The following is a 27,838-nucleotide window of genomic DNA, read 5'->3' as shown; positions in this document are numbered from 1 at the left end:
TTATAAGGACCATGGCCACTTTTTTGTCTGGAACTGGTTAGTTGACCACCAGGCAGCTGTACTCGCATGGCCAACAATGTAGCCACTACTTATTTGTCATTGTATATGCACTAGGTTATAAGATGTGAGGTTCCACTCTACTTCCTGTACATGGACAGTTATAAACAGGCTGAATGAAATCCTGGCCAGCTGTACATCATGATTTGAACCCAGACGGAGAGCTTTCACATTAGTTGTATGTGAAATATGTAACTACAATAGTGATGTGGGAGATTGTTCAGCACCAGTTGTTACATACAGACAATAACTTTGAGTGAATGGCCAGAGAGGCTATAGGCTGATATACTGTGTCTGCTGGTTGATGGCTGATGGTGGTGTCGCGGTGGGCGACAGGGCTCAGTTCAGCACCAGCCAGGCCCATCTGCTTGTCACCTGGCCTTGGCATGCAGGAGACTGGGTAATGACAGGGAAAGAATGGCATCAGTGGGCAGAAGCTGAGAGGTAATTACTGACTGGAATCCATGCAGAAACAACACATCTGGATCCATGAGTCAAAATGTGGTGAATTATACACTGATACTGGCCTCAATTCATGATTTTTATCCGTCAGAACTGTAGAACTGCATATCAGGCTAGAGACTGAAAATCCTTGACTCCATGCCACTCTCTGTGATCCTGATGTTCTCTGCTCAGAGGCACAGAGAAAATTCAATTGTACTTTAGGCAATGGAAAGGGAGAGAAAAAGAGCGGTGCTGATACACCAAGACAATCTGTGGGGAAAATCAGCTATGGCAGCACTATAGCTTCAGTGTTGAGTGACGCTATCCTGGCTCATGTGTTACTCTTCTCTACTTCATCACTGCTCGCACATTCCTCCTAAACCCCATTACTGCTGATCAATGCTGCCTCTTTCACAGTTTGAGAGAAATTATCTGCTTGAAAGTGATATTTTCTCATCAGATTTTAGGGCCAGAGCTAGCACAGCACTCCATTGTGGGATTTTACATTGGGTGTGGAAGATGACCTATAATGACTACTAGTAATAGAAGCCTGCATTGCCTTATAATTAACATTTAGCCTGTTCAAAATAATTTGAAGTCCCATTAAAGGACTATTCTCCTCTATGAGAAATAGACTGATCAGAGAAGTTAATGAAAATCTGCAGTTGGTCTGCAGGCATCAGCCATCACCAAATGACCCTCCTTCAAAGTCCAGACGGGGTGTCTCTGAGCGTGAGCCTGAGGTAGTGGAGACGTGGGCCACATTTTGACCGAGTTTCTGTCCTGCATCGACGATCGCTTTCACAAACCCCATCCGCTCGAAAAGAAAGAAGCCGCCACTGTGTGGAGTCTCAGCTCTCTCCTCCTCTTCCTCTCACTCCCTCAAATTAAGATTTCAGTAATTAAATTGATAAAAGTCATGCATGCCAATATGCCTCATGGTTCCAGACCTGATTTCATACGCCACACAGTTGTGGAGAGCTGCGGAAGTTCTACCTTTGATGTGGCATTCTTTATTATTGAAAATAATTGGATTCTACCTCCCCCCTCCTCTCTCTCTCTCTCTCTCTCTCACACACACACATACATTTTGCCCATGTTCATTCTGGGCATGCTCAGTTAATCGACCTCTTGTGAGGTGGTGCTGGTGCCGAGTCTCTGTTCCATCTGGGGTTTTCAGGCAGCTTTTCAGCAGAGTGGGCCACGGGTTGTGTTTAAATGAAGAGAAAAAAAACGGATTTGTGCAGCCCAGGCAGTGTGCTGAGGGACATCACTTCAACACGGGTCAGGGGTCATTCTGCAGGTTGGAGTGGCGCCTGCCAGTGTGAGTGGGAGCGGTGAGACTTGCGGAGCAGTGGCAAAGCCTACCGGGGCTCTGTTGCTCTACCTCCATATCAGCTTGGCCGGGCATAAGAAAAGAGCCTCTCTGGCCCACAGGCAGCTGGCTTCTCTCCACACTCAGCGGAACAGCTGATAATCAGCAGAAAGAGACCCCTGATGATTACCCTGCCTCTGCCTAAGACGGTTGCTAACTGCTCGCCTGTTCGCTCCTCAGAATGTCAAACTAGTACTCACATTTGAAACCTTCCCTGTGTGCCATAGAAAAGCTTATAATGTCCATCAATCTCAGCTCTTTTTGTATCAGGGATAAATGTGAATTTAATTGCCACTGGATCCGAATGAGTGAATTTTTGACTTCCCTCTGTATGTCATCCTCTATCAACCGTGGACAGATGTTATGCGTGTGTCTCTTCCAGGACACAAGTTGTCAGGCCTTGCTAGTTCAGAGCAGTCTCTGCCTTGTGGGCCCACGCTGTGCCGAGGCTGACACACACCCAGAACAACAGCCCTATTTTAGGAGTTGCTTTGCAGCAGAAGCATAATGGTCTTAAGCAGCGTGTGCCTCCCCCCAACAAAGGGACCGCCAGAGTAAATAATGTGTCGCCCAAATGATGAGTCATCAAAGGAACAGAACATCAACTATCTTATTTTACTGACAGCACTTAGCTCAGCACAGGCTCTCCACAGCACAGGTCAACACCATTCAGGCTGCTCCTTGAGAAGTTTCTATAAATTTCAAGTGACTAAATATAAAGAATATTAGACTGTATGAGTCAGCAGAGCGTGACTGCGGAAAATTCCATTTTAATAAGTAATTTAATTTTAGAATTTGTTGGGGTTTTTTGGTCTTTAAATAATTACAATTAAGGGTAATTCTGTTTCTTGAAACAGTTATCAGTATCCTAAACAATCAAGTAAGGCAGGTTTTTAAAGAAAACTCAGCTTTTAGAGGCTAAAGCGACATTAAGTTATTTCTAACTTATTTAAACATCATTTGAAAATCAACAGCAACAGGTGTCCAGCACATCTTATGATGGCCTAATATGAATAAAAAAAAGAAACTAGCTAATTTAAGCAGGATCTAAGATTAATATTTAGCGAATGGCAATAAATGAATATGAAAAGCCTATTGGTACTGATCAACAACTGTATGAATCCTCTGTTGATACACGAGATGTTGATTTCTGCACCTTTTAGATTCAGTACTTGTAACAGAGCTGTCTTGACAGTGATGGCTTGTGTGCTTAGGAGGTTGTACAGCTCAGTGCAGGCCATTGTCGTGAATGTGTTATTATGTACTTAGACCACAAACTAGCAATTACTTTGGCTTATGCAGTAATTATTTAGAGTAGGCATTGTTATTCAGTAAAGAGGAGTATCTCTGTTGAAGTCAGCCGACAGTAGCTGTAGCCAACACTGAAGTATATAACACAACTTATTAACTCTTCTAAGCACATAAGCCTTTTCAGTATTCTGTAGCTTAAGTGGGCTCAGCCCTGGTCCCTCCATATTATCATGGCTCAGCTCATTGTGACTTTGGCGTCTTTCTTTAGTGCAATTCTCAAAGATTATGGGAACAAATTAAAGTCCATTCTTTGTGTCTTTTGTGCAGGTATATCCAAGGTGCATCGTCTCCAAAGGACATGGTCATCATTGTGGATGTGTGAGTATCTTACTCCTCTGTCTCTCTCACTGCCTCCTCTTGCAACGTTTCCTCCTGGCTAGAGTGGAAGTCTCCTTCAAAGGGCGCTAGTGCCACCTGTTGGACTGAGAAAAGCCTAAAGTTGGAGGAAGGCCGATCACTGCTCATTTTCTCACCTTAAATTAAAAAAACAAAATGGCGTAACTGAAGTCTACTTTTATCACCATCTAAAACACACAGATGTGATTTTGAATGCATGCCCAAATATGGAGACAAAGGATCAGCACCTGCCTTGTCATAACTGAGCGTCTAAGTGCTTCATTGCCTCTTTTCTGCAGGAGTGGAAGTGTTAGCGGACTTACTCTGAAGTTGATGAAAACCTCGGTAAATGAGATGCTGGACACTCTATCAGATGACGACTATGTGAATGTGGCCAGGGTAAGGAGAAGCTTGCAGATGTTTGATGATGCAAATCACTTCTGAAAGCAACAATGACACAAATATTTGTTGTATTCATTAAGCAGGTGCTAATCAAGCAGGGAGTCAGTAAACGGCACAGTGTGCTCACACTGCTCCCAGTTGTTTGCTTGCAGTGGAAACACTGCACTTCCCTCATTATAGTGTATTTGCTTTTCCAGGACCACCGTTGTCCGTGTGGGATTGTGCCACTCTCTACTGATTACCAAGCTTTCTATTAGGAAGAATGTTTAGGGAACTATTAACGTTATCCTATATTGCAGGACAGATAACACACACACATACATACACACACACACACACACACACACACACACACACACACACACACACACACCGAGTCGGTCCACATGTTCAGTGTGGTGGCTCTGTTTGGAGACTTCCTTCAGTAATCCTTCATAATCCATTGCTCTTAGCCACTGTATGCCTCTAAATCCCGGCTCTAAGAGCAAGAAATGAGCATAGTAATCTGGGTGGGAACGCATCTGATTTTCACTCCTATAAAGAAAGTGAAGGCTTACAAAAGCTTGCTGTCGATTATTTGCAAACACAAAAGACATTAATAACCAAAAATTATCTGAAAATAATCATCAAACACTGTCTCCGGTGTCTCCATGCTTCAGTACACTTCTTTATGACAAACTGTGGCCTCACTTCTGTAATGGCAATATAATTAGTGTTAATAATACAGACTTTATTTCATAGGACTTTATTTATTATTTATCGTGGATAGTAGATAGTAGAACCCAGCTTGTTTTTTCTTAATCTTGTTTCACAGCTAGCTTTATTTCCTAACATTTTTAAGACACCAGAGATGTGATATTAAGAAGCGACACAGTGACGAATATTGAATATGTGGCTCTGAATACTTTTGTGTGTTTGATTTCTTTGTCTGACAATTTGAATACGACACAACACCAGCCCATGAGAAATGTCAGCTTTTCTCGCACATAATGTTTTACATCAATCTGTCCTGAAAATGTCAGTAGATTTTGAAGTTGACCTTCAAGAAGAAACAGCATTTGAAACCTGCTATTACAGACATTGCTGCTAATATTGTAATCATGCATAGGCACCGCACACAAGCAGGAAAATATACACCGCATGCACACAAACCTACACACAAACACGCGCACACACATAGTTTTAGACTAATTTGGTGGATGAGATGAGACAGATGATATTACCTTGGCTGGTTTTCTGTTCAGTGGTTTGCTCTGGTGTTTCAGGTGCACCTGTTCTTTGTGTGGAAAGTTGTAATTACCAGTGTTTACTGCCAGCCAGAGAGTAGCAGGGCAGCTTACATCTGCACACACCCACGTCTGCATCCTGCCGCCATGAACCACACACACACATATGATAGAGAAACCACACAGAAATACGCAGTCTTACAACAGACACAGATTCAGTATAAATATGCAGTATGCTCATGTGTGTCTTTGTATGTCCCCCTTTCAGTTCAATGAGAAAGCCGATGCTGTTGTTCCGTGCTTCAGGACTTTGGTCCAAGCCAATGTTCGTAACAAGAAGATCTTCAAGGAGGCCGTCATGCATATGCAAGCCAAAGGAACCACAGATTACAAGTCTGGCTTCACATTTGCCTTTGAACAGCTTCTCAATGTAAGCGCCAACAGGCTTTTCGAGGAAGGGCGATGCAAGGGTGTATGTTTGTCTGTGCCTCCCACCTGAAAGTCTTCAGCAACATGCTGGAACTATGTGACTAGCTCCAGCATGTTATTATATATCCTGTCAGGGTTACTGTCTAATCCAATTAATAAAAAAACTGCATTAACAGTGATAAAACAGTGCTGACAGGGAGTGGTCCAGGTTTGTATAAGACGTTTCCAGAGTTCTGTCATTGTCAAAGGTAGGTCTGACAATAACTGCTGTTGCGGTGGAGTCTCACTAACGTTTGCCGCAGCCAGCACAGTGGTGACGCCTGTCAGCAGCAGGCATCCACGTGCTCGCAACACAGGTGCTGCCTCAGCTCCGTATGCTGCTGTGTATTTTAAGAGGCTGCCACCCTAATGGGCTCTGATGGGATGATTGATGAGCGCAGCCCAGAGGAGATCAGCCACAGACACTTTATATTCCTCTGGTGGGCTTGGAGGCATAGAGCCAAGTGCCAGCTGCCCCCCCCCCCACCACCCCCGAACCCCCACCACCCCCCTTCCCTTGCCAGCAGAATGAGAAATAAAAAGGCCCCTTTAATCGCTGTCTGTGGCAGACTCACACCCATGATTGGTGGCAGAAGCACAATAAAAATATGTAATTGTAGCAATATTATTTATCTTTATTAGAATCTTGTCAAATTGACATGCCGCTGGCCTGCATATCAACGTGCAGGCAGGCGGGGAGGTTTGTTTCAAAGCTGAATTCTAAAAACTGGTGCCTTGCTATGAGCATATAGTGCTGAAATGCTCATGAAAGTGCTTCTGACACAATCAAATTTAACGCTAGAGTAATGTTGTATACTTCAAATTAAATCCTAAGATTATGATAATATGAGGAAGCCTATGCCTACCAACTAGGGAATGTGTAAATGAATGAAGAAAAACTCAAAGCTCAGATGGATTTATTGCAACAAAATGTGTGACAAAGAATAATAAAAGAATATTATGTGAAAATGATATATGGACAACGAATAATTTTTTATTTTTTACTTACATATCCATACACATTATTCTTTCTACTCATTATAGGATATATTAGAATACTACTCTTAAACACTGCAGGATTTCCAGGAAAGACATTAAACCCTCTCCATTCTATACTGGACATCTTCCAGGTTAACCAATTAGTATTAAATGAAAAACACAAAACACAACCATAACTGTACTCGCACACATATTTAAACATAAGGGACATTCTGTAATTGTATTAAGAAGCTACAAAATAATTAGCACAAATGTGGAAAACACTACTGCACACAGGAAATAGACACTATAAAAAAGATCACATATAGAATAATTCCATCTTCCAAACAACTCTCTAATCTGCTGAGCTGAGTATATGGGGTGGACCTACTAAGATCTCTACCATTGCATCTACCCCAATCTGGAGCTATTTTGAAAATGCCTTATAATACTTCTGGAAGCTGAAATGCAGTTTTAAATGATGTTCTAGCATTTTCCTCTTTTATCCTTGCATATTACCTAACCTGTCTCCCTGCCTCTTCCCCTCTCTTTCTTTGCTCCTCTCTCCTCCCTCCTCGCTCTTCATGTGCCACAGGAGAGCAGTGCCCCGAGGGCCAACTGCAATAAGATGATAATGATGTTTACAGATGGCGGGGAGGATCGTGCACAGGACATCTTTGAGAAGTACAACTGGCCCAACAAAACGGTGAGTCTATTCATCTACTCGCTCTGCCAGCCCAAGAGATCATGCATGTCCAGAAACTGTCTTAGCAGGCCCTCCCCATCTCCTAACATATTCTGCTGACATTGTCTCATTACTGCATAGGCAGTTGTTAGTTAGGCTGTCAAGACATGCCAAACCACTTCAATCTGTGCACATAACTCCAAGCTTTCTCCACTTCCATTTTAGCTGTTTTGATACTGGATTTTTCCTCTTGTGATTCATCTCTTTGACCTTTCTTCAACTCTCTCCCTCCTTCTATCTGTCTCTTTCTCTTTCTTGTCTCTTTTGTTGTTTCGCTGCTGGTGTTAACAGCTCTGACCTGCTGACTAATTAGCCACTTTATCACCAGAGCCTATAAAATTACAGCCCGTGGATACTCAGTTTGTGTCTTTGTTCCAGTCTTGCTGTCACTCCACACCCCTCCTTTCCCCATTTCACTGCCCCACCAATATTTATTCTGATATCCATTACTTTCCGGTTCCCTCATGACTGCTGCTGTCATATAGGAATAATCTGCAGTTTGACAACTCTCTCACTGCAGTCTTGTGTTGGAGACAGTTTTGTGAGTTCACTGGGAGGGTAATCTAACCATGCTCAAGATTTGTGCATTATAGTTTTCACATGACAGTAACCTTATTGTCATCCAGAAGGAGGTTTGCGTGGTGTTGTTTTTCTCTTGTAGCCACCTCTGCGGGAAGTTTGTTTTTATTCTGAGTGTTTCTTTTATCGTCTCTCACCATTTGTCTTTACTCTATCCAGGTTCGTGTGTTCACCTTCTCTGTTGGCCAGCATAATTATGATGTCACCCCTTTGCAATGGATAGCTTGTGCCAATAAAGGTAAGTGGATAAGGTGGTTCTGTCAAAGAACATGTTTGTATGTGAAATATAAAAGAGAAATATGACGCAGTAGGTTGAGTAGGCTTTCCGCAGAGCTGGTGAGATGTGGAGCACTCTGGTAAATGACGCTGTCTCAGGTCATTCTCAATCAGAAATGCAAAGCCTAGTCAAGCTTTACTATAAATTGATGGGTCGCATTTGTTCTTGGGAACATCAAAGCAGTACACAACAACACAGGTGTGGTTTGTTTATTGGTTTGCAGTGCATAATTTTGACCCTGTGGGCCCCTTTCCATAACATAGATATTAACTTAGATAGATTGTCAAGATTTAAAAGAAGAAGTCTGGGTCATCACAAAGTCACAACTGTTTAGATACTGGTACGAATAAATTAATAAATCCATACATTTTCTGCACTCTCTTATTCTGTTTAGGTACTTAAACTTACGTACCCTTAGTTACATTATAAATACAAGACTGACTTAACACCTCTTTTGGCTCACCTCTCACCTTGCTGAAGACATGGCTGTTGGGTGTGGTCAGCACACTTCTGACTGCACTTATCAGTGATGCTGGTTGTGGTCACAGGTGAAACACACTCAACATTTTCAACCAGAAAAGTACAGCCAAACACTACTTAGTTACTATTTAAAGCTGTAATTGGTAACTTTTTGTCATATGTATTTGCAAGAAACCACCACGGCTGAATGAAAACAACCAATTGGAGACAAGAGAGAGAGGTGATTGTTGAGTCTCATGCTTTAGAGATCGGGGAATGAAACTGAATAATCAACTATCTTTCACGGACATCTTTATAAAAGTTATCTACTGCAGCTTTAACTACTATGTAAATATTAATAGAATAAAATAAAATATTAAAATCTGCCGGCACCATTACAAGCTCATCATCTCCAAGATTTATCCGGGTGTCTGTCTTGACCTCATTTTATGTTCCAATCAATATTTTATAACTATAAAGCGGCCACAGACCCAAAAATTACCCAGCAAACCGGCAGCCCTGCTTCTGACAGACAGTCTGACAACCCACATGATTCAGCTGCTCTTCCTGTCAGCTACTTTGTCCGCATGAATCTCATCTTGACTCAGCTCCTTTAATCCCAACCTAACTCTGACTCTTGTGGCTGTGTTCAGTATTGATTTTTTTTAATCCACAACCCACTTTTCTTCCTCTGTTTTTTGGCTTGTTTTAATTTTGTTTCTCAGTGTTGCAGTTTAACTGAAGCTGCTCCTTTACGGGGCCTTCAGCTGTCTGTATGGAGCCTCGGCTAACTGCTGCTGCTGATTAGCTTATTGCCAATGGAGCCAAGTGCGTCAGAAGTATCTCCCCAGAAGTTGTTATTAATTAGCAGGAGGAGTCTGGTGGCAGGATGATTACCGTGCCATCTCCCTGTCAGACTGGGGAAAGTCCAGGATTACGCCGCTGTGCCAACATGCTCTTTGCTGTTCACCACTGTAGTGATTACCATGGTACTAAAGCCTATGCCAACATAAGACAATAGTGTTGACACACCAGCCTCAATGGAGCTGTCCTCTCATATCTTCAGTACTTATTACTCTTTGGTATCTCACTCCAACAGAGCCAGCTCTCTGACACTTCCACAGGCCCTAACCCTTCACCCATGACATATACACACTTGATAAACAGCAGTAACACACACACACACACACACACACACACACACACACACACACACACACACAAACACAATCATCTAGGCCGCTTGGAGATGCTAGCTGTTGTCTCACTTCAGTGCCATCTTAAGAAGAAAGTAACCTCTCTGTGACTCTGAGTACAATGAAACCATTTCTCCATGCTCTCATGCGATGTAACAAAAGCCCAAAACAGACGAGAGAGTTATCTTTAAAAAGAAAAAAGGTGAAATGGAGGATAAAAGTAGCAAATATGACACACTGCATTGGTGATCCTAATACTTTAACAAAAGTGCTGTTTATAATCCAAAACTAGAAATGAAATATCCCATAAATTCATGGTGTTCAAACATAATTTAATAACAATTTAATTACACCATGAAGTTTGTTGGAAGAGTTTATTGGGTAAACTTCTATCTTACTCATATTTGCATTAGGATATACTTATAATATCTACATCGTACTTAACCTACATAACAGTTACTTCAAGGCATAATATATGATGACATTTGAGGAAGGCTGACTTCTAATAGCACAGAGGCATTATGTAAACAAGTTTCACGTGGAAAATAGGTTATTGATTAAATTCATAATTGCCCCTCACACAGCTGATCTCTGTTGTTAACCTGCAGATCGACATCACAGTCTCACTTCTATAGTTATCACCTATATTATCCTGTCTTCATCTCTCGCCAAGCTTTGCCCTACAACGACAGATGACACCTCTTTGGTACTCTGCCAAAAGCACTGGGACAAACTACTACTCTGAACAAAACTATGACAAATAGCTGTGCCCTGCGTGTGTGTGTGTGTGTGTGTGTGTGTGTGTGTGTGTGTGAGAGAGACATAGATTGTGTGTGCAGAGATGTGTATGCACGTGCACGCGAGTGCCTAATATCTGCATGCTCGCATGTGCAAATGAATGAGACAGAGAACGCAAATCTTGACACAAACCACTGTAGCAAAGTGCATAATGTATCAAAATAATGAGAGTCATCTCTGCCTTTTAACATTCTGGGGATGCTGTCTCCATTTCGCGGCTCTTTGTATAAACACTCATGACTTTAATAACTTGGGGAGCGGCGTGGTTATTGACCCAGTCGGTCACTCTCCTCCATTCCTAATCAGCAGCAGCAGTGCCTGGGGCTCAGCATTCACAATGAGCCTCCACATTTACATCCTACAGCACATGAGTGTGGAGAGGTCAATGGCCACAAGCTCTGTCGTGCCTGCTTGGCACAACATCATCAGCTGGAGACGATAGCATTACATGTACCTAATAACATGGAAGAGATTAGACTCCAATCTATAAATGGATCACTTTTGTACACACTGTGACTCTTGAAAATGTAGACAGAATATGAGACATGCAGGCACGATGAAGCAGGCTGGATACAGCAGCTTTCTGTTGGAATAGTGTATTGATTCTCTTTTCTTAATCTTCAGGTTACTACTTTGAAATTCCATCGATTGGAGCCATCAGAATCAACACCCAGGTGAGATATGTGCAGTGCAGGTCACCCTGGTCGCTCACTCGGTTGAGTGCACCCCCCAACGTACTAAGGCTGCTGGGTTGGAGTCCAACCTGCAGCCCTTTGCTGCATGTTATCCTCTTTCTCCCCCCACTTTTGTGTCACTCTTCAGCTGCTCTATCAAATAAAGGCATTATAAAGTCCCCCAAAAAATTTTAGTGTGGACAAGCTTGTATACACCTTTGTGAATCCACAAAAAACAGCACTTTTAAGCAAGAAAGTAGTTCATTCTTCCTTCATGGTCTCTTTGATGATAATTATACAGATTGTAGATAGGCTTTTTATTCCATGACAAAGGGACAGAAGACGACACAGCTGGATGACTACATAAGGGAAGTGACAGAGTTGGAGATGGAGTGATAACAAATAGAGTTGTGGTCTTTCTATGCTAATGTTTGTGGACGCTCTGAGGAAAAGACTTTCTTTTCTATCTCTTTCTCTCTCACACACACACACACACACACACACACACACACACCCTCGGGTTCCTCACACACCCCGGACCTGCCACCCCCTACACTTGCTTGAGGCCCTCCAAGCTTCTAGAGGCCCTTGGGATAACCTCATTCCAGCTGTAGAAATTGACTCACGATATGTGGTGGGGGAGCTACTTGCTCACCCCTCCTCCCTTGCTCTCTCCCTTCCTATCTCCTACCCCAATTCCCTCCCATCTCCTCCTACCCACCACCACCACCCCGCCTCAGCCCCGGTGAGCGATCAGGCCCCAGAATATACTGTCAGCTGTTCCATTAACTCTGGCATATTTATATTCTGAAAACTGCCACTTACTCTAATAGGTTTTCTGAAGGTGGGTGACTACGGCTCTCTGTATAGGCCTAGAAGACACATTATTTAATCATACACTGCCCTTCAACATCAGACACTCATCGGATAGTCTCACTTGACTAAGATGGCAACTTTCAAATAACAGATGGACCACAGATGGCAAAATTATTATTATTCTTACCGTCCAGAGTCATGTGATCATGTAGGAAGGAAGAGTGGAATAGTTTTTAAAAAGACGTGGCACCTTCTTCTCTGTTTCTGCATGGTTGAGGCTTACTTCATCCATTCTTTCTTCTTTGTATAGAATCTCAGTGGAGTAACAATAACAGGCCAGGCTTTAGTTAGAATGTTTGTCTTTAGAGGGAACGTACTGATGAGTTTACTCTCTGCCGTCGTAGTTGTTACGGTACCCAGGGAGACAATAGCATTTAATCAACGTGTAGGGAGGCTATTGGAATTTGTATGGTTCCGGTTCCTTTGGACCACATATCTTCAGTTGCTGACTTTTTATGTTTCCTAGATCATTCTAGCCAGGCGGAAAATTTCCCCTATATCCCGTGAAAAGGTCTGGCTGTCATTGTCCTGATGGAATATCTCCCTGTGGCGCGTTAAACCGGACTTTTATTGAGCTAATAATAGAATAGGTTACGCCTGTCAGCACCTCACTGTTCAGGCGATGGAAAAACAAACGGTCGAAAGCATAATACTGAAATAGCTGCGTGCTTATACAGGGCGCCCCTTTTGTGCAATCGAGGACAGATACAAGGGTCAGAAACCTGTGATAATGGTTCCGTTTTTGCTGCAAACTGGATGGAAATTTGTCATCTTGTGAAAACGTCTAATGTTTTCCGAATTAACGTTCGGCCCCAAGAGAGAGCTGCTGCATTCCCACTGAGCCTGTTTTTACATTTGAATACAGTGTGTTGATACATAAAGGCATTTGGCATTACAACTCACATACTGCTGAGTAGGATACTAAAGAGGAAGTTGGCTTTTAGTAAGTGTTTGCAGAATTATACACAGTCGGTTTAATTAGAGAATCATTTTTCTGTCTCTGGTCTTTATAATAACAAGACACTGAAGGCTTGCAGTGCGATCGTCCCATCCCCGGCAGGCTTCTTTTCCCTCTAAACTGTGCAACCGTTTCATATGTCATGAGGTCACTCACTCAATAATTTTACCAAATTACACACCATCTCCAAAATGACAAAGATCAATAGGGTGTTTATAAAAAAAAAAAAACACACATCTCAGCTGTTGTGAGAGGAAGCTCCAGAGAACAAGAGAATACAGTGAATTTGATGTATTACTAGTAGACTTAACCCCTCACCTCTATTCACCATCGCTGTGGGACATTCTCACAGTGCCGGCGATGACAGTAAAGCCTCTGGGAGAATAGCCTGTTTGCACGTTGTGCCATTGACACCCTTAATGTGTTTTTAATAGCTCCTTCATAATGATGAAAAACGGCCTTGAGTGTCTCAGGACTGGAGGCTTTATGGCTTGGCAGGACCGGGATGCTGCTGCTTGTGGCCCACTGGTTTATGTGGTGACAGAGAGGAGGTCGGTCAGGGTCTTATAGTTTTATGACAGATGAACGTTGGACGGCATTCTGCTTTTAACACCTGTACATGACAAGCACTATAAACGTCTGTTTGATTATGTGTGTTTTTGCTGCTGCAGGAGTACCTGGATGTTCTGGGTCGTCCCATGGTGCTGGCTGGTCCCAGAGCCAAGCAGGTGCAGTGGACCAACGTCTACCAGGATGCTCTGGTGAGTGAGAACTTTAAAGGAAGTTAGAAGTGCGAAGTCTTATAGGAAGCATGGTTTGTTTCTGCAGACTAATGCAACTTTCTAATCCTATGTTTAATTATTTACTCCAATTGCTAGTTTTGATGTGTAAATCATTAGTGATTGTTAGGATAGAAGATATTTGGGCAAGTTCAGGTCACAACCTATTAAATTTGTCCAAATAAAAGCACTAAAAAGTTTCTGCTGCACTGAACTACTACTTTAAGACAAAATTGTAATATCCAATAGTAGTTTTGGTGTCACAACCTTTCAATCTCTACAGTTTCACTTTGTATCATTAAACATTGCAGCTTCTTGTGTTTCATGTTTTGGGTTTTCAATATTGCAATATGCAAAGATCATTTTAATTATTTTTTAACTGGATTTCTCAAATGTTTTATCAGGGTTTGGGCCTTGTCATCACTGGGACAATGCCAGTCTTCAACCTCACCGCTGATACTGTAAGCTCTAAGGTAATTACAACACTGCAATGCAAGATGTGGATCTTAAAATAGCTCTACTTTTTTTTCACAGCATACTGCGTGAGTCATACCACCACTCATCCTTTGTGTTAATGAGTCTTAGCCTTTATTATTATACAATATTGTTATTGTCGTGTGGTTAAAGCTACATATGTAGCTAAGGCTATTTAAACAGAAACAGGAGCTGGAGCAGCAGGAAGGTTTCAGGTTTTATTTTGCGTCTCTTTGCTGTTGTTGACCACCATCAGTCATTTTATAATGGCGTCCAACCAGCTGCTGCTCTTCTAGGCAACATCTCCCCCCAGAGGTGACAACAGACATCACAACCTCCCATCTGTAGTATCTGTTATCATCCATAGAGCACGCATCCACCAGTATCCATGACCAAAGTATTTACTATTTGAGCTTATCACACAGACTTAAAGCAGTGATGCTGCCGCAAACTGACTCAGTTTAAGATAGACTCTAAAAATATGGACTAATCAGATTGCACACAAAGATGTTTTTAGGAGATCTCTCACAATCTCACAGCACAGCTACCAGCTCTCTGTGATTCTCCGATACCGGTGGGTTTGTATATAAAATGTTATAATTACTTTATATGTTTTTCCAACAGAACCAGCTCATCCTCGGAGTCATGGGAGTGGACATTGCAATCAACGAAATCAAAAGGAAGACACCTACATACAGAGTGAGCACGTTGTACACTCAATGTCTCTCTCATGTCACTTTCATATCGATGATTATTCAATCACATATGCATTCACTCTTTTTCCTGTGCAGCTCGGAGCCAATGGCTACACCTTTGCCATCGACCCAAATGGCTATGTGCTGCTACATCCCAACCTGCGACCCAAAGTAGGTCCAACTATGAGCAGGGCGCCCTGCATCTAAGGAGTTTACATGCTTTCGGATTCTGAAGCTAAATTTGGATGTTGCTCCTGCTGACTGACATTAACCCTCCCCCTCCATCTTCCCCTGCTTTCTCCCTTTGTTCAGATCATTAACTTCAGGGAGCCCGTCACTCTGGACTTCCTGGATGCAGAGCTGGAAGACAGCAACAAGGAGGAGGTAAAAAAAAAAAACTACCTCTTTAAAAGCATCATCATTACTATCAGCTCCTGTATTTAATAAAGCTTTCATTTAATTGTTTTATTTTTTCGCTTTCTAATGTATCCGTATGCCTTCTCACACTGCAGCATCACTCCCTCACTCTCTTACTCGCTTTTCAGATCCGTCGACAGATGATTGATGGCAAATCAGGGCAAAAGAAAATCAAGACGCTCATTAAGTCAGTTGATGAGGCAAGTCATCAATATATGAGACTCAATCATGATCCAAAGTAGCACCTTCCTGAATGGTGTTGTGATGAATTTGAATCACTCAGTATGTTTAGGATCTGCTGTTTCCCTCCAATTACGGGAAGAGACGTGTGCTGAGGATGCGTCACTGTGTTACTTATCAGTCTTTTTGTGGTTGACAACAGAGGTACATCGACGAGGCCATGCGGACGTACACATGGACGCCTGTTGACGGAACAGATTACAGGTAAGTTTAAAATCCAAACATAGATCACCTGACCTCAAACCAAAAGATTGCACAACTTGAACCTGTAAGTGAAGTCCAACTTATGATTTGTTTTTTATTTGTCCACTTTGAGTCTCAGATTTTACAGTTGTAGAGCTGTAACTCATCAACCAGCTGTGTTTGTTAACTTTAGCTACCATTATCACACATTTGGAGTAGACTAAACCTATCACAGAATAAAGGCAACTTCTCATTTGCCTTCTGTATTTGCATTCAATAATTCATCTGAATCATCCAAATTAAAGAACTCTTTTCTTTCTCTCATAAAAATCTTTAACAGTACTCTAAGCACAAATTAATTGCCTAGTTTATTCATCTCCAAACTTGGTTGAACATTGGAGGTTGCATCATAATGACATTTCCTCCCGGCAACACTTTACAAATTACAGTTTATGATATTCAATACAAATGCCTGATGTGTGTTTTTTTTTATTACATCTGCTGGCAGCGTGCCTGGTCTGGGCTCAGTCCATATGAGGCTTTCTCTGCACAATTCTATTAATATTCAAGTCTAAAGGGAAATTCCAGTGTATTTAACAATCCTCATGTGTTACTGTTGTGGCCTGTAAATCTAACTCTAACCAGATATTCAAAGCTCTACTCTGCCATTCATCCTACATTTAGAATTTAGGGCAGCACATGAGACTTTGTTTGAATGTTTCTTTAAATCTAAATTAGCTTTATATTATAGATAGTCGACTGTAGCTGTGGCTCAGTCAGAATCCGATACTGTCACAACTTGATTTTGTATGTCTTCCTATTAATCCTCTTACTGAGTTATATTTTAGCTTTGTGTGGAACCACAGATTAAGAGATGCGACATGTATTTCTGTTTTTTTTTTCTTTAATTTGGAACATCTGTTTGAAACAGAAACTAAAAACTAAAAGACTGCTTAGATAAATATTTTTATATATTAACGATTTATCAAATAGCTAAATGTATTTTAAAAGGCGCCTTTCTACTGACAAACTCACCGCTGCAGTTCCTCTCAGCTCTAGAGAAGTTTATCGCATCTTTCAGCTCATTGTGTTGCTTTTCTCAAAGTTGCTTTTTTAGTTAATTTTCTCGTCAGCGTCGTTTCTAGACACGGACGGCTGTTTTCAGAAAGAAGTTCTGTTAAACCCATTGTGTGCAGACAGAGTTATCGGCGAGCTGGGAATAAAAGTATTGGACTTTGCTGGGTTTGTGTGGGCAGAAACAGTGCTGCTGTTAGTCCATATCTGCTGGATGTGTGAATAGGCAACTGTCGGCTATCATGTATGTTCACATATCATTGTATCAATTTAAAATATGGTGTGTTTAAAAAACATTGCAAATACCAAACATGTTGGATGTAGTACAGGGTGGCGCTCGCTACAAATACAGCTGCTTTGCTTGGGAACAGTCAGGGGCTGACCTCCGCACTGCAGGGTGGCATCAGGGACCTGCCAGAGAGGTGTATTCTGACGTTTTAATTTGAGCCCATGTGGGACTGTGAATTGGGGACTTGAAAAACAGCTTCTTTAGTACTGACTTTGTGATTTCACTAGTGAGCTGAACTACTGAACTAAAAAGAATAACCCAGAATGTGATCACAGATTTTTAATGGTCCTGCCTCTCTGCCTGTCCTATTAAATGAAACTGCCTTTCTCTCCAGAACTAATAGCCCATCAGTTTATACATTTCTTAAAGGTACAATGTGTTAAGTTATCATTACATTCATTGTTCTTTTGATTGTTCCTTTAAGGTCTAACGAATATAGTTAATATCTTTGTTCAATGTAGGTTTAAATCATTAGATTTAAACCTACATTGTTAATATCTGTGTTTACGTGCTAGAAGTCTTCCTCTTCACAGCCTCTCTGCGTTTCTCTGCACATTACTGCCACCTGACAATCAGTGGAGGTATATGAAACCATTGGCAGTAATGTGCTTCAAAAGCTCTAAAGAGTCCCTTTAACATTGTTCCCGCACCAGCTTCAACATCTGGTGTCAGAAAGACGTCTCACATTAGAGAAGTAATGACACCATTTGATGGCCCATTTTGAACTAGTTGTGCCGACTGTAAGTGAGCAGCTGTGTGTGTTTGTATGTTGGAGAGTTTTAATATGCATTCATTACATGTTCCTGACTTTCTGCGTCTGCCTCGTTACCTCAGTCTAGGGTTGGTACTTCCCACATATAGTGAGAACCACATCAAGGCCAACCTGAGCGACCAGATCCTTCAGGTGCAGTGTAAGTACCTGGGAATACCCAGCATCCTTCGCTCTCTCTGTCTCTCTCCTTCTCTTTCTCTCTTCCCACTCTTCCCTCCTCCTCTCTCTCTCTCTCTCTCTCTCTCTCTCTCTCTCTCTCTCTCTCTCTCTCTCTCTCTCTCCCAAATATGACCTTATTCTGTTATTCAGTCCTTTGTCCTGGGTCTTCAACATCATCAATAGGGAGTGTCCAAGCGGAGTCGCCCGCCCCGCCCCCCCTACCCCTCTCCCCCCCTTCTCCCCCTCCCCCTCTCTACGCTCTCTGATAGGCAGGATCATACCTGAGTCCCCCGACTCCTCTACTGCCCCCTGTTCCCTCCTGTCTTCATGCTGTGCTGTAAAATGGTGATGTTTTTTCTTCACACTGGCTGAAGAAAAAAATAACTGAACTGACAGAAAGGTGAAAGCTGTGGTTTTACTGTGTTACTCAGGTGAAAATAATGGTGACCTTTGTGCTATTATTTTTTTTGCCAAATGCTCTCGCCTCTTCTCCACCAAGTAATGATTCTGAAGCATCTGTGTTCAAAGTATTTGATGTTCTGAAAAACTGTGAAAACACGCATGCTTTTCACTCCTTATGATGAGTTTTATGATTTTGGGAATTTTCCTTCTGTTATGTGTGTGATTTTGTTTTTCAGTTGTTTTTCAGTTTTTTGTTTTTTTTGTTGGATTGTGTGAGATGTTTCTCAGCTTTGGAATCATTCAGTAGATAAACTCCCACACGGCCCAGGATAAGGGCTTGCCAAATGTGGGAGTTTGGGTTTTTGTGGGTCTGAATGGGGACACATGTTGTCTCTCTCATTCTTTCTTGTCCAGACCCTGTTACTCCCCTCTTTTCCTGTTTCATTTGATTTTTTTTCCTTTCCGTTCAACCATGGTTTATCTCTCACAGTTACTGGTTTTGTCTTTACTGTTTTCCTTTCCTGGTTTTCCCAGTTTTTTCCTTTCCTTTCTTTGGTTTTCCGTTCCCTCGTTTGCTCTTGCAAATAAGATGTTTGCTCTTCATTTCTTTTTCTCTCTTGTCTTGTTTGACTTAAATTGGTTTCTTTCTTTCAAGAAAACAATATTTTTATTCAAACAGTAATTGAATAAAATATTGTCTGTGATCCCCCCCTTCCCACCCGATCCCCTGTTTCTTTTCTTGCTCACTCCTTCTCTGATGGATCCACACAGTGTCATACACCAAGGGCAAGTATACTCCATATTGGTCCACGTTCCCTACCTTTATTTCCTACTCCCTACCGCTGCCTCCTTCCCACACCTCTCGTCCTGAACCTCTTCCTGCTGCTCCCCCCTTCCCTCCTCCTTCCCTCACCTGTCCCAGCCTGCTTGCCTCTGTTCCTGCCCGTCTTGCCTTCAGGACTTCCTCCCCTTTTTACTCTTTTTCCTTCTCCTCTTCCTCCTTTTATCCCTCCTTCTCCTCTTCACCCTCTTGCTGCAGCTCAGATCCCACATCTCTCTCACGATGGCTCCTTCGGTCCCCCAACCTCACCCTCCTTCTCACGTATCCACTGCTCCAGAAGCAAAAACAAAACACACAAAAAAAACGCCTACTGCACCCAAGGAAGACAGATACTCATGTTCTATGTTAAAAACTTGTGTTTTGTCCTCCCTCCTAATCCTTTTCCTTCTGTGGATAGCTCAAAATGGGTTGTGTCTGCCTCCTTTCTCTTTCTCTCTTTGTCTCATTTCCTTCTCATTTTCTTTGACCATATTTCTCTCTTTTCCTCATCTTCCTTCTCCATTTCTCTTTCACCCTCTTGTCTCTATCTCTCTCTCTCTCTTTCTGTCTTTTTCTTACAGTGTCATTAGTTAATAAATGTCTTAACTAATTCTCACACTAGGGCTCAAGTATCGACAGACATTTAATTTAATTTTAAAAACTCCCTCTTATTAGTGCATTAGCTAGATCAGTTTAGTGCACATTGAGCTCTTTGTTCAGTAAAATATTTCTAATTGTTTAATTGTTTATTGTAATTGTATTGTAATTTTCATAATGTAGGAAGGTAAAAACACTAATCTGAAGCTTTGATAACATATTCATATCATGTAAGTACTGCACTTTATTTACAGTAGAGTAAATAGGGATCTCTTGTGGTCATAATATTTTAACGTAGCTAAACTTCATTGATCTCCATATTAAAAAAAACATGTATTTAGCATTTGTTAGCTTCCCCAGTATCTCGTCTATAGCTGGAAACGTTGCAGCCTGCAGACTGACCCTTCAGGGCTGAGCTGTATCCTGCCCACCCAGGTCCTCCCATGTTGTCAGGTGTCAGGGTGCCGCTCGGCGCAGCGCCTGACTCCTGTGTCGTCCCTCTGTACTCCCTGTCTCCATCAGCTTGTCTCCCTCCCTCCTCACCCCTCAGACTGCCAGGGGCACGGCACAACACTTCCTCAGTAAACCCGACCCCGGATGTGCACGGCATTGTGGGCGGAAAACTACCTGGGCACTCTATTTTAGCTCTAAAAATGAAACCTTTCATTCCTCCGCTGTACACAGTTACAGGTCGTGAAATAATGAGAAGATAACATGTTGGATTCGTCGCAGACTCACCTGTTGAGGCTTTAATGATGGTTGATATTTTGTGTTGTTCTGTCTGTGATAGATGAAGTTGCCCTTCGACATGCCCTTCACAATGCAATGCATTTCCTCTGATTATGTGTCTCTCTGAGCCCTCTCCCCTGCCAGTCTGAGGGTTGACCACTTCCATCAGGACCTTCACCCACCTCCCCCTGCAATAGTTGGCCATGTTGATGCCTGCCTGATCTTAAAGCACTCATTGTGTTGAATCTGTCTGAGAACTTGCTTCCTGACACATCACGTCTCGCAAGTCAGTTCTCAGACTTCCAAAATATGATAGCTTGAAACCAAATGAATCGGATAACGTTTGTTGGCAAAGTGATGAACAAAAAGAGAAAAGAAAAGAAGGTGTGAGTGCTTGTGAAACTTAAGCTGTCGTCCATTGAGAGTCAGGTTCTATTTTAGGCACCATATTGGCTAACGCTAGTGTTCCCATGATACCTCAGTGTTGCTATGGTAAACTCCCTCCTGCGTCCCTACATCTCTGAAGAACAGCTGCTGTTTACCCACAACTCCCCACTGCTCTGCCCACTGCTCTTCCCGGATAATCTTCCCCTTTCTGTTGCAGATTTTGAATCACTGCTGCCAAACAGTTTTGAGTCTGAAGGACATGTATTCATTGCTCCCAGGTAGCCCTGTGTGTGTGAATGCTTGCTGTCGTTGATGGTCATCAGTGTTTGGAGTTGTCTTGTTTCTTTTGTGTTGTTGAGTTGCACTGTGTGGAAGTGGTTGGTTTCATTCATTAATTTCTCATTATGAGTGGTGTGTTCATTTATAGTGACAGATTTGAGGAAAACATGAAATTCATCATAACCGTATATGATATTTTTTATTTTTTTATTTTTTTTAATGTACACATCAAATCTTCTTTGCATGCTGTTTCATATTTGTGCTACACAAATACATTTGGGGGATTATTGGTTTGGTTGTACAATGTAATACGTTGTAAATGTTAAATGTGTAACTAGGAGAAGAGCAGCAGTATGTGTGAAAACTGAAATCCTCTTTGCATGTGCTGTTTTGTTATCAAGACTTCATGCCTCCAGCTGCAGCCTGAATTCTGAAACACACTGATAAAATCACTCTTTCACTGTGATGCCTGTCCACGTTTTGTTTTGATCGACAGCCATCTCAGCATATTGGAATTTAAGCTTTAAGACACCGCATGCTGCACACGATACCGCTGAGTGACATGTATATTCATGCATCCCCACTTTGTGTTGTGTGTCCGTCTGTAAAGGACAAATAAGGCAGAGGGTTAATGTTGCATGAACATGTTTGTTTTTACCTTCTTTGTCTGAGTTTAAATGTCTTGTCTTGTTCCTCAGGGAGTACTGCAATGATCTGGAACTGTCCAACAACAACACCGAGTTCCTGCTCAACTTCATTGCCCTCATGGAGAAGGTGACACCGGACTCCAAACAATGTGAGTTTAATTTCCTCTCAATTAGAATTTCATTTGGTTTAAATGAGCTAATTCAAGAATGACTTATTGGTTGAGGCTGGTTAATATTAGATATGTTTCTTATTGTCAACAAATCCCACAAAAAAACATGAAAAACCAACAATGAATTTATCCTACTAGTGTCGTCCGTATAGCCAAAGCCTGATAGCTTATTTCTCTGTGCCATAGAGCTCTGTTGCACTGGGTGACACGTTTACTGTAGTTTACTTTGAGTCAATCCCACATACACCACCCTGCTGTAAATACTCACCAAATGTGTATTAATCTGCAGCTGAGAAAAAAACCTCACTGTTATACGAAATCACTTAGCCTTTAAAAACAAATGAAACTGTTTATTTGTGATCCATTTTTAAATATTTACATCTTCAGCAGGAACGAAAGGTCTTCAGTGCCACAGACCAAAGAAGTCAGAAAGTGTTACGAGACTAATGCATGTTGGGTTTTTTTCATGGGATTTGTTGATAATAAGAAAAATAAAGAGTAATACCAGCCTTATCCTTTAAAAATTTAAATCCTTAAGAAAAATAGTGCAAAGATACATCCACAAACATGACTGATTATGAGTATTATCAGAGCTGGAGAGCAAAATGATAATAATCAGGGTCCATCACCAGCAAAAATGGGGGTATTTCACCATCTGTACCAACGCCAAGATTGCACATATTTAGTAGAGCAATTGGTGAAACTGGTTAATGTGCTCTAAAATCTGATATAAAATTATATTTTTATTTCTTTAATTAGCTTTTTCTGGAAGATGCAATGTGTTGAGGGCAGAGAAATCTACATCTCCTGTAGTTATTCTTTATTTAATCTTGTTTAGGCGACAATTTGCTCCTCCATAACCTGATTCTGGACACTGGCATCATCAGGCAGCTGGTCGAGAAAGTGTGGAAGAATAAAGACTTGAATACGTGAGTACGATTAGCCGATACTGAAGGAACTGCATCTTTGGATTTGACTCTGTATCAGATATAGTTGTGATTTCTGTCTCTTTTCCCCATCCTGACATTTAGATATGGCTTTCTGGCCGTGTTTGCCGCAACAGACGGAGGCGTCACAAGAGTGTTTCCGAACAAGTAAGTGCACTCGTCATCAAAGGCTGTGTGCCTGGACTGCAGCTGCTCTGTAGTTCTGTTATGTTTCTCACTTTATTCTCTTTTTAAAGTAAATGTTTCATGAACAGATAGTGTAGCAGCAGGCTTGTGCATCAGAGATTTACAGCTTCAGTGTCTGTGCTCTTAAATCTCAGGGCTTCAGAAACCTGGGAGGAAGACCCTGAGCCGTTTAATGCCAGCTATTACCGCCGCAGTCTCGACAACAAGGGCTACATCTTCCGAGCGCCTTATCGAACAGGTGAATGATGCTTTCAGTCTTAGGTTGTATATCTCACGCTGAGCCTCGTAATGTGTTGTGGCTCTTTGTTTCTAACCCCCCCTCCTGGCTTGTTTGTCTTATTTGTTTCCCTCTTTAAGCCAGGGACGAGCTGCTGAACCCAGAGAACGACACCATAGGGATCCTGGTCAGCACGGCTGTGGAGATCACAGTGGGGGGGAAGACCATCAAACCTGCAGGTGGGCTCAAGCTCTGAAAGAAGACACAAAATCCTTATGATGATAGATTAAACAAAATGTTTCAGAGCCAGGCACAGATAATTACATGTCTTTGTATTTATTGTCACTGTGTCTGGACATGTCCGTGCTCTGCATCTATTCATTTGGCCTTTTGTGTGCATCTGGCTTTTATTTTATTTATTTTCTTTGTGAAACTCTCCCTAACTTCTCTCTTTCTCTCAGTGGTTGGAGTGAAACTAGACCTTGAAGCCTGGACAGATAAGTTCAAGATTCTTGCCAGCAACCACACAGATGGCCGTCAAGGCTCAAATACGGTAATATGATACACATGAAAAGTATATTATATCTAAGCCTCAGTCTTCTAGTCTAGTCTTCAAGTTTCTAAGATGCTAACTTTGTTCTATGTGACAGTGTGGACCAAACAGGGGCTGTGAAATGGACTGCGAAGCCAACAGTGATGTAAATATTCCTGCAATTATTTTTAAGAGGTTCCTGTATTAAGCCTTATCTACTGTATCGTATTGCTGTACATTTTGTGCATCTAATTAACAGCCCACGTTTGCCTGTGTGTGCAGGATCTCCTGTGTTATTTAATAGACGACGGTGCGTTCCTAATCATGTCTAATCAGAAGGAGGACTGGAACAAGGTGAAGTTAATAATTACATTTTTCACTCTGACCGCAGTTCCTCGCTTATCTTTACACTCAGCTTGACCGGTGCGTCTTTTTCTCTGTAGGTGGGAATGTTCTTCAGTGATGTCGATCCTTACTTGATGCACGCTCTCTACAACAACTCCTTCTACAACCGCAAGCAGTCATTCGACTACCAGTCTGTGTGTGAACGAGTGCCCAACAGTGAAGCCGGAGCTGCACCCAGAGGAGTGTTTGTGGTAAGAACATAAAGATGCAATACATTTGAATGGTAGACCACATTGATAATGCGCTGAATTAATGGCATACAGAGAGACTGACGGATGTGATTCAGGTGATATGACGTATATATTGTTCTCACTCTTTTCGTCTGGGTCTGCTGCAGCCAACAATTGCAGATTTTGTAAACCTGGCTTGGTGGACGTCAGCAGCTGCATGGTGAGAGTCCTCAAGCTCAAATGAAGAAAAAACACACATGCTGCACCATTCACTGCAATTTACATTTCTCTAACTTATTTTATTACATATTTTATTCTCACCTCCTGTCTTCACAGGTCCTTGTTCCAACAGTTTATATATGGACTGGCTTACCATAGTTGGTTCGCCACAGGTTGGTGCAAACATGATTCATTCCACCATTAAATGTTAAATGTTTGTGTTTTACACGTCTGCATGTAAGTTTAAACGGGGTTTCTGCAGGTTTCAACAGGTTCACTTTTTAAGACCATTGTGAATGCAATTTCAGACCTTTTTTACGTCGTCATTGGAAATGTCGGTTTATGTTTTTTATCAAAAACACATTTAAAAGCAAGACTGAAATATCCAACTTTATAAAAGTTATATTAAGTCCATGAATCCAAACAATTTTTAAGACCTGTCAAAATCATATTTAAGCCTAAAATTCAGATTGTTGGATTTTAGACTTTTTAAGACACCTTGCTTAATGGAACCGGGAAATAAACCTATTTCATTTTGAAAGCTCAATACCTCTCTGATCTGTCTATCTATGAAGTTAGAGCAAGGATTGGACGATGGGGGACTGTGCTAAGCTAGGCTATGCACATGCTAGCACAGTTAGCCTGGCTCCAAAAAGTCAGAACATACCTACAAACACCTGTAAAGCTCAGTATAGAGTATAAATCTTTTCATCTCACTCTCAGAATGAGGAGGATTAAGTGTGTGAACTATTTCTGAGCACTTAAAACCAAAATGTTGCTACGAGCCAAGACCCTTAAAGTGGTTAAATAAATGAAAGTGCAGTTGTCTCATGAAATGTGTCTGTTGTCCTTCCAGTGCTCAAACTGTAGCGAAGAGTCACATCGTGTTTAATCCCATTTTTAGAATCAGATCTTAAAGTAAATAAGTGTAACTCTTATGTGTTTGTGCTCTGGTGACGCTGCAGATGAGGTGGATGCAGAAGGATTCGACCCCAAAGAGCGGAGTTGTGTAATGATCCAGACCCAGTACTACTTAAGTAATCTCAGCAGCTCCTACAACATACTGCAAGACTGTGGCAACTGCTCCAGGTCTGTACACAAGATAAAATACACGCAAACACGTAAACACACACACACACACACACACACACACACACACACACACACACACACACACACCACAAAGAGTCATACTGTGACAGGGGCACAGTTAGCATGACGGATTCATCTTTCTGTTGGAGCTAATAAACTCTGCTGATGATTAAAGCGTATCAGCTTTAATGAAACGGTCACATCATTGGCTAAATGAGCCTTATAAGACTCTCTCATGAATCTTGCTGATCCATTAGCAAATGAGCCTGTGATATAAGCGAGCAGAGGAGGGGGGGGTTGCTGACAGACTTGTCTCTCTCTGCAGGCTGATTCATGCCAAGAGGATAAACAACACCAACTTGCTGTTTGTGGTGGCAGAGAAGATGCCATGCAACACCTGCGAGATAGAGAAGTTTTCCCAGGAGGAGGAGGAGTGTATCCTTTTTCTCATTGTACACCAGCTGGCAGCGAAGAAAACACACTCTCTAATCGATTGATTCTATCTCCTTATCAAACGTACCTGCGGAAACACAGATGTTTCACATTCATTTCAAGGTTATTTTTATCGCGATGGCGTGAATTATGACCAGTTTTTTTACTTCTGTAGGACTGCGTGAGGAATCGGTGTGTGTGTGTGTGGGCGGATGATGAAACACTGAACAAAAGCAGAAATTTAATTTAATTTTCCTTAATTGAGTCAATTTTCAGTCAAGGAGGAGAATCCATGTGAAGAAATGACTGTGGCACGCTATCGAAAAGGACCCTCCACCTGCTTTGACAATAACATCTCTGTAAGAGTTTCAGACACATTATCGATAAGCAGAGTTAAAAATTATTTTATTTTTTAAAAATTAAAATAAAAACAAACAGGCAGTTTAGCATTCACTCACTGTGAGCTGGTAACTATAATGTTCATCGAATAGATTCTGATAAAATTCACAAACTGGTGAGGTATGAATTGTGAATAAGAATCGTTAAAGCAAAAGTTCAGATCCAATCATGAGTAAGCTTTAAGTAAAACTAAAACTTTAGTTTGATTTAAACGTGCAAAGAGTTTGATTTCATGTCAAACAAAACAGTGAAACACAGTTCATATTGGAATATTATCTATATTGTCTTATACTGTAAAAATAATATTGGAAACTATCATTATTCATTTAATGGTAAAGGATTTCAGCATTGTGTCAACTGTATTCTTTATCTGTAAGAGAAGTGTTAGATATTTTAGGAAATGTCAAGGGTTCGATGGAGTCTTGTCATCACAGTGAGGTTGCCAGGCAACCAGCAGAGACTCTCTGGTAAAGTCACTGGTTCCAGCCGAGATAAAGGCTGTGTCCTAAATTACTCCCTATTTACTATATAGTGCACTGCATTTACTGTCTGCCATCTTATTTTACTGTCCGAATGGCATTTACACAATTACTATCTGCTATCAATCCGACCACTGTGTGTGTCTCTACACCTGTCAGTGATGATGCAAAATTATGATTATTAACGAACTCTCAATTTACTGCTCACTGTTGAATAAACTGTTAAAGTAAACTATTATAAACTAGTACTGAACTAGGGGAGCACTTTAGTTTTTGTAAAGATTAAACAAGCAAGATATCAGAGGTTACTTAGTGAGCTTTAGGTTGACAGATTTTGTTACCATTGATCAGAACCAGGACTGCCGTTTCCTGCTGTTTTCAATCTTTATGCTGAGCTAACCAGCTGCTGACTGTAGCTCCATGAGTGGTATCAACATTCTCATCAAACTCTTGACAAGAAAGCAGATCATTAGCCTGTAGTATTATAT

At 41.6% G+C, this 27,838-nt stretch overlaps 1 protein-coding gene and 1 long non-coding RNA gene across 4 annotated transcripts in view; one reads left to right on the top strand and one right to left on the bottom strand.

The window, feature by feature from the left end:
• Positions 1-27,838, top strand: part of cacna2d2a (calcium channel, voltage-dependent, alpha 2/delta subunit 2a) — a 143,630-nt gene that overhangs the window by 111,678 nt on the left and 4,114 nt on the right. For 2 of the 3 annotated variants that reach the window (XM_051414526.1, XM_051414524.1), the window contains 30 exons: positions 3,455-3,505; positions 3,823-3,922; positions 5,420-5,581; positions 7,193-7,303; positions 8,081-8,159; positions 11,276-11,325; positions 13,831-13,920; positions 14,343-14,411; positions 15,037-15,111; positions 15,204-15,278; positions 15,420-15,491; positions 15,653-15,724; positions 15,907-15,968; positions 18,145-18,221; positions 19,415-19,429; positions 21,394-21,454; positions 22,154-22,251; positions 23,111-23,201; positions 23,304-23,366; positions 23,540-23,643; positions 23,763-23,861; positions 24,084-24,175; positions 24,273-24,320; positions 24,437-24,508; positions 24,598-24,750; positions 24,897-24,949; positions 25,066-25,121; positions 25,914-26,037; positions 26,366-26,475; positions 26,749-26,831. In XM_051414526.1, coding sequence (XP_051270486.1) covers positions 3,455-3,505; positions 3,823-3,922; positions 5,420-5,581; positions 7,193-7,303; positions 8,081-8,159; positions 11,276-11,325; positions 13,831-13,920; positions 14,343-14,411; positions 15,037-15,111; positions 15,204-15,278; positions 15,420-15,491; positions 15,653-15,724; positions 15,907-15,968; positions 18,145-18,221; positions 19,415-19,429; positions 21,394-21,454; positions 22,154-22,251; positions 23,111-23,201; positions 23,304-23,366; positions 23,540-23,643; positions 23,763-23,861; positions 24,084-24,175; positions 24,273-24,320; positions 24,437-24,508; positions 24,598-24,750; positions 24,897-24,949; positions 25,066-25,121; positions 25,914-26,037; positions 26,366-26,475; positions 26,749-26,831 — 2,467 coding nt within the window. The remainder of the gene's footprint in view (positions 1-3,454; positions 3,506-3,822; positions 3,923-5,419; positions 5,582-7,192; positions 7,304-8,080; positions 8,160-11,275; positions 11,326-13,830; positions 13,921-14,342; positions 14,412-15,036; positions 15,112-15,203; positions 15,279-15,419; positions 15,492-15,652; positions 15,725-15,906; positions 15,969-18,144; positions 18,222-19,414; positions 19,430-21,393; positions 21,455-22,153; positions 22,252-23,110; positions 23,202-23,303; positions 23,367-23,539; positions 23,644-23,762; positions 23,862-24,083; positions 24,176-24,272; positions 24,321-24,436; positions 24,509-24,597; positions 24,751-24,896; positions 24,950-25,065; positions 25,122-25,913; positions 26,038-26,365; positions 26,476-26,748; positions 26,832-27,838) is intronic. The other variant, XM_051414525.1, reaches the window with a different exon arrangement.
• LOC127371640 (uncharacterized) lies at positions 10,214-13,931 on the bottom strand. The gene is made up of 2 exons (XR_007886423.1): positions 13,837-13,931; positions 10,214-13,684 (listed from the first exon to the last, which is right to left on the bottom strand). It is a non-coding gene; the product is annotated as an uncharacterized LOC127371640 (long non-coding RNA).

Source organism: Dicentrarchus labrax, unplaced genomic scaffold (assembly GCF_905237075.1).
Source record: "Dicentrarchus labrax unplaced genomic scaffold, dlabrax2021, whole genome shotgun sequence".
NCBI classification, from domain to species: domain Eukaryota; kingdom Metazoa; phylum Chordata; class Actinopteri; family Moronidae; genus Dicentrarchus; species Dicentrarchus labrax.
The sequence above is the reverse complement of the archived record's forward strand: the minus strand, read 5'-3'. Positions and strand labels throughout refer to the sequence as shown.